We start from the raw sequence: 7,028 nt of genomic DNA, 5'->3' as shown, positions 1-7,028 counted from the left end.
AGATGTGTATAAGAGACAAACAATTCACTGCCTCACTTGACCAGTACTTGTTAAACTATTATTAAAAATTGATTTTGTTGGTAAACTGTGAGTTACTAAATCAGTTGTGATTTTGACTCTTCATATTTTTTAGATTTTTCTGATTTTTGGGTTGCAATATATATTTATCTTTCACATATCTCTTCAACTTTAGATACAAGAAAAAGTTATACCCAAATTTGAAATTATACAATGTGGTGTGTATGCTAGAAGAATCCATAGCTACAAGTTTCAAGAAGAAAAATATGGCATTGTATGTTCGTGCCAAGCTGATAGTTAAGACCATTAAAAACTTCATGGCTTCGGATGATGATTGCTTGATGTTACATCATGTACCAGAGAAGGAAAAAGAAGAAGGCATCAGAGGGGCATCAAAACGGATAAACCCGGAACGGAGAAAGGTTCTGATTTTGTTTTGGTTGGCTTGGATGCTTAATAAAATGTGAGGTCTCACCACGAAATGAGACGCATCGTTGGTGAAATCATATTGAGATATTCACCAAAACAGGCCAAAATCAACATTTTTACAAAATTTTGATTTTAATGTTTTTGAATAACTTTTATTATCGTATACTTTGTAAGTGAATTTTCTTGCCAAAACAGTGTTCTCTTCTCTGCACATATTCTGTAATTCTAGTCATATTATTTGTACAGGTAAGTTTATCTTTGAGGCCGATTTTCTCAAAACATGGTTCTTATACACCTAAACTTTACATGCTCACATCTCTGGATTTACTTATAGTAGGGAAGCCATTCAAAGACCAAATGAAAGCTTATAATGTGATCTACCCAAATATAATATAAACTCAATTTTTGAATTTCTGACCATGAGACTCATTTTGTGGCGAGACCTCACAAATTACATCTTAACGTTTTTTTGCATTTTTGAAATTTGATATTTGTTAATTACATTGGTTTAATTCATTTACTTCTTGCAATGACAAAATAAAAATATAGAACTTATTGATGGAAGCAAAAACACTTTGGGAGAGAATGCGAAATCCATCTGATAATGAGGCCTTTGTGACACATGATGGTAGGTATTGAAATCTGAAGGTTTTTTTTAAAGAGTGGAGCAATAATTTTCCACCCACTAAAACATTAATTGCTAACAACATACACCAACCAAATCAAATCAAATCTTTATTCCATTTGTTCAAATAACACACATACTGTATTGTGAAAATGTTGCCATACAGATTATATGCACGTTAAGATGAGATTGCCATTTTTACAGCGTACTTGAAGTTGTTTCAACTAACAGAGCCCAAATTACCGTCTGTTGACTGTATCCTAATTGATGAGGCACAGGATCTTACACCAGGTATGATATAATCCCCAGATCCTGTGTTCAAATCCTGGAGGCACCAGTAATTTGTTAATTATTTTTAAAAACGCCACCCTAAGCTTCTACAAGACACTTTTTAGTTTATAAGAAATTAAGTTTTAATAGCAGTATTTAAGAAGTCCCTATAATTTTATAAGTTGAACTGAACTTTTGGGCGTAGTTGAACCATGAAGTTATAATTATTTTGATTGAACATACTTAAATAAAATTGTCTCAAGTAGGCAATATACAAAGGGTATTGCATAGGCTTGCTGCTTAACTCAATTCTAAATTTGTAGCAAACACTCTGCATTCACTGAACCATGAAGACACAGAATGACCCATGTGCATGTTGATAAAAGCCAGTACACTCCTCAGAAAGAGTAGTGGATTATCAACTAATGTCCTGCTCAATGAACAACCAGAAGGACACCACAGGAAAAAAGTCTTTAGACTTTAGTTCACCATCACCAAAGAAATCTAATCTATTCCAAATAAATAAACTTGATTTTGGAGCACATAAATCCATCTTAGCATAGATATCAGATGTTTCTTTCTATTGACATGCAATATGAAAATCAACTTGTAATTTTTAGCTCAACAAGATATCTTAATGCGTCAAGATTGTGCCAAGATCATGGTTGGCGATCCCCATCAACAAATATACAGTTTCCGAGGAGCAACAAATGCATTACAGAACATACCAGCAGCAAAAACATTTCATCTTACACAGGTAGAATTTCATTATTACAGTATATATTTTTTATTAACATCTTCTGCAAATTACCTCGCATCTTTGTACTTTTACATTGGGATTGGGGGTGGGGGATTAAAGTGCCAAGCTGTCTGACGGGGGTACCTAACATTCTACGAGTCCATGGTCTGAGTCTGGTTGGGGGAAATTTTGTGTCTTTTGTTTTAGTATTTTGAGATGTTTCTGTACAAAGAATTTCAAAAAAATGAATACATTTGTTTTTTTCTTATTGGTCCGCCTAGCCACTTGCAATAATAATCATGCATTGAAATGTTTCTTTAAATACTACCAGACATGACATAAATATATGAATCTGAACAATAAACTAGTTTGGAATGCAGTGAATATTTTACTGCAAATTTTTTTTTTTTTTTTTTTTCCTATTGCTCATATTTTTCAAAAAAATGTTTGTAGTCATTTAGATTTGGGCCTGAGATTGCATATGTGGCCACCTGTGTTCTGCATGCCTTAAAAAATGTCAAGAAGTATGTTATCGGAGTTGAGGCTCTTGGTAAGTTTAAGTATCCAAAACTTTTTTAGCAATTTAGATATGAAAATTCAAACAAGATGAGGTTGTGAAGGAAATTCAGCAGAATACTGTAGCAGCCGTAATGAGGAGCTTAATAGCTTATGTTCACATGATTTCATAATGCAGTATTTGAATTAGATACAAGCTGATATTATGTGATTGGAGGTTAACAGCTTGTAAATCATGAATATTCAAAACTATAGCAGTACAATATAAATTTAAATATAGTAAGCACTTGAATTGTACTACAAATGGAGCTGGCATGCACGGTAAGCTCTACTTATATAAATGTTTAGAAATATATATGAAGTATACTGTAAACTATACTAAAATCTAAATATTTAAAAAGCAAAAGCATCACACCTATGGTATTTTCCTGATACAAACACATTGAAATATGATTCAAATTACTGTATTGCATTATTGTAAAAATATCTAAGTGAATTTTATTACATATAAGTTAAGTTGTTTTAAAATTTGAACAGTAACTATTAAAAAATATTATATTTACCATGAAGGATCTGTCCTAGGAGAAGAAGTTGGACAGATTGCTGTTATCTGCCGAACTAATTTATCGTTATTTAACGAAGCTGCAAAACTCTGTGAACAGAATGAGAGAGTGAAGATTGGATTGGTTGGGGTGAGTAAAATCGCTATCCGTTATCATCACAGTTTTCTGATGAAGTCCACAGTGTAGACATAGGCTAGAGCTAATAAATGTTATAATTTGTCTTTAAAGTGCTGAGATTTGTCATATCTTATGTTTCTCTATAACAGACCAATGCAGCTACACCTTCTATTTATCATGATGCTATCAAATTGTGTGTAACAAATAACCGCCCATATGTGTGCATGATATCATCATGGCACCCATTATGGAGATGATATTACATCATTGTTAATTAACAGTTTTTATGTACTATCTTTATTAATTTAAACAAATTTATAATCTGTTGTTTATATGTTTGACCAATAATATTATTTTATGATATTGTATTTTATTTATTCCTATTTAATCTCATATCTTATCTTATTTAATCATTATGTTAGGGTGTCCACAGCTATCGGTTTGATCAGATCATGGATATCTACAGACTTTTCTCTCTCTCAGATTCTGAAAGAAAAAAACGTAAGACAAATACGGAAAGTTACTGTAAACAACATAATTTTTTTGTTGGTCTTTTTAAGGTTTTATATTTCATAGTGAACTTAAAGGATCTTAAAAATTATGTGGTTTACACTAATTTAACATTACTTTTTGATATTATTTCAAAAACTTGTTAACAGGATACAGGATGTGAATCAAAATATATATTTACCATATTTATTAGGATAAACTTCCCTCTGTGATGGCTCCCCTCGAAAAAAATCTCCCTCCAGAGCTGCATTTTGAATAAACACCCCCTAAATGACTGTAAACAAAACTAATGGAAGCAACATCATTCTCAACACATTGTATTCCAATAGAATTACATTGTTTCTAGCCTGGTTTGAATCAGTAAGTCTCATAATTACGTAATAACACATTTTTACTGTAATTATGAGTTGTAGTTTCACATTGACAGTAAAATTAAGTGACGTTTATTTGGGTATTGAAGTATTTATTTTATTATACTAAAATAAATAAGCGCATGCCTTGAATGTATGCTCCTCAAAAACAATAAATGCCCTGGGGCGTTCATTCAAATTAATATGTTTAATTGTGAACGGTAAAATATTCTGTAATTTTAATTTCTTTTCATAGCTGAGTATCAAATAAAGGATAAGTTTATCCGATGCTTTCCAAGTATATCGCAACTGCAACGCTATGCTGATGATGTTGATGACTTAGATTTGCTGGGAATGATACAAATTGTGAAAACTCATCACATCAAAATACCTGAACATATAGAAAGAATAAAATCAAGAGCTGTCGATGACATCACACAAGCTGGTTAGTGTTCACAAATACAGTGCACCCTCAAATTCAAGCCCCCTTGAATTCAAGACCACTTTTTCAAAGAACCAAATTACAATCGTCAATCTTTTTCAATAATTTTGCACAAGTTTAAGCTAGTTTTTGAGATATCCATGCAATTAAAATACTTACCAGCATTTTAAGTAAACAAAACCTCTGACATATTGCAAATGCTAAGACACAAGCTCAGCAAGAAGTAGGCTTATAAAGTAGAGGTTATAGGTGGCATGACCGTCATTTCTTGGATTTAACTTTCCAGAAAAATTCAGTCCTGCATCTTTTTAACCAATCAAAATCTTGTACAGTGAACTTTTCAAATTCCAGAGCACTTTTTCAAAAAACCAAATAGTCATTAATCTTAACACTCTAATTGGAGACCGAACCCCGAGACCACTCCAAATTTTCAGGTCCCATAGTGGTCTCTAATAGAGGGATTTAGCGATGGGCACATGACCAAATTTGGATGTTGGATGTAAACAATCCACTGACAACAGCGCTGTTTTACATGGAGATTGCTATCGCAGCTGTCCATTGTTTATTGCATAGAATTTAGCCTTAATGGTTTGCTAATTCTGTAAAGGATACTGGCCGCAAACATTGAGATTTTTTGACAAATGTTAGGCCTAGGCCAGCACATTTACGGCATGCTTAGGTAACCATGCTGGTTTTCGACCCGCGAACTGCACTGCGATGTTAGGACCAGCTAAGGTTTTTGAAAGATCACTTTCAATATGCACACAATCCAAGGAGAACGCTAGGATAAATAAATAAAAACTCTTTTGAACAATCGTATTGCCTTTCCTAGCCATGAACTTACGTTAACAGTGGGTGGTTTTTTTTTGCAACCATAACATCTTTTCATATGCTATCGCACTGTTATGTTTTTCATGTATACCCAAGTTGGGTCACGTGACCGCCTGTAAACTATCACCGCTAAATCCCTCTATTGGTGGGTAAACTGTATTAGGTTGAAGTCATTTCGTATCCATAGGCAATGCGCAATGGACAATATGGGTGGGGGAAAAAAATGCACAGTGTAACAAAATTTAAATGATGAGCGATGAAATGGGTAAAGTAACTAATGTCATGTGGTATGAAATCAATCAATCAAATAACTGGGATTTATGATTATTACTAAATGCTGCTGCTCAAAAGCCTTATAGCATGGACTATCAAAACAGCTATTTTGTCTTGGATACACATTTAGTAACACATTCATAAAGTATTAAGCTGAGCACTGACTGCCACTGACAATAAGCAGACAGCATTCGTTCTCACAGGGAGTGGAGTTGGCTTCACTGTACGACTGTTGTTCACAGTGAGTGCAAGGCTTTTGTATTAAAACAGGCTGTTTAGTTGGTCTGTTTACATTTACTATGATTTGTATGTCTGTTTGTATGTATTTATACATGCATCCAAATGAATTCATTTACAATGCTTGTCTCCTCAGAAGTGGTATTCACAACCGCGCATAAGGCGAAGGGATTGGAATTTGATACTGTTAAAGTGACGTGTGACTTTTTGACTGAAACCAAAAATGACAATTTACCTGGTTTTGGCGGTTAGTTTTTAACTGTTTTTATGTTCTTTTGAAGCCTTCTCAGCTGGATTTAATACAAGCTTAAAGCAACAATGGCTATTTTCATCTTTATAGTTACTTATATTCACCCCATTTTGGTGGTACTCTTATATTACCTTCTAAAAACTTTTGAATATCTTACAGATATATATTCTAATGAAGTTAATTTGATTACACTGATTTAACATTTTATTGTTGGCATTCTATATTTTTTTCTAGGCATTCCGGCCCGCTTGCAGATGAATGCGAATCAACCAGTGGATGAGTTCAATCTTCTTTATGTTGCTTTGACAAGAGCAAAGAAGCGATTGAAGCTAACTAGCCCTATTCTCAAGATGCTTGCCAGATTAAATGTAAAGTTCTATTTCATTATTGTTATTAAAATGTTGATACTTTTATAAAGCTTCATAAAATTTGAAAAGTGACTGGAGGTGCTTGTTAGACAGCCTAGAATGGCCCAGGGAGGGACATTTGTAGGAGGAGGGTCCAGACCAGTAGTGGTGTCAGCGGTTGGAATTTTACCCCATCGGTGTGGACCCCTAACTTCACAAGTCAGAATAAAAAATATTAATTTGCCTATCCAAAATGTTATTTTCATTGCCAATTCTTAATAATGTGGTCTAAAAAGCACAACTTTGGGCCATAAAAATTTAAAAATGGTCATTCTTAATTTAGCTTTTGGCACTAGGGCCAATGGTATGCCAAACAGTGAACTTATCACTTTTCAAAGTGGCAGTCCCATCACAAGACAAACATACATACAAGATGCTGTACCTGTCTCTTATACACATCTAGATGTGTATAAGAGACAGCCCTAAATGACTGTAAACAAAACTAATGGAA

The 7,028-nt window shown here is 33.6% G+C and overlaps 1 protein-coding gene across 1 annotated transcript in view; it reads left to right on the top strand.

The window, feature by feature from the left end:
• The window catches only part of LOC117122100 (F-box DNA helicase 1-like), a 15,220-nt gene that overhangs the window by 6,592 nt on the left and 1,600 nt on the right, over positions 1-7,028 (top strand). Inside the window, exons 6-15 of the mRNA XM_033267573.1 lie at positions 194-440; positions 997-1,075; positions 1,277-1,363; positions 1,963-2,099; positions 2,535-2,631; positions 3,168-3,289; positions 3,700-3,778; positions 4,394-4,582; positions 6,057-6,167; positions 6,405-6,538. Coding sequence (XP_033123464.1) covers positions 194-440; positions 997-1,075; positions 1,277-1,363; positions 1,963-2,099; positions 2,535-2,631; positions 3,168-3,289; positions 3,700-3,778; positions 4,394-4,582; positions 6,057-6,167; positions 6,405-6,538 — 1,282 coding nt within the window. The remainder of the gene's footprint in view (positions 1-193; positions 441-996; positions 1,076-1,276; positions 1,364-1,962; positions 2,100-2,534; positions 2,632-3,167; positions 3,290-3,699; positions 3,779-4,393; positions 4,583-6,056; positions 6,168-6,404; positions 6,539-7,028) is intronic.

The sequence above is a fragment of the Anneissia japonica genome, unplaced genomic scaffold, assembly GCF_011630105.1.
Source record: "Anneissia japonica isolate Jap-2015-1 unplaced genomic scaffold, ASM1163010v1 scaffold288164_len509026_cov199, whole genome shotgun sequence".
Taxonomy (NCBI): domain Eukaryota; kingdom Metazoa; phylum Echinodermata; class Crinoidea; order Comatulida; family Comatulidae; genus Anneissia; species Anneissia japonica.
This window is presented reverse-complemented; position numbering and strand designations above follow the sequence as displayed.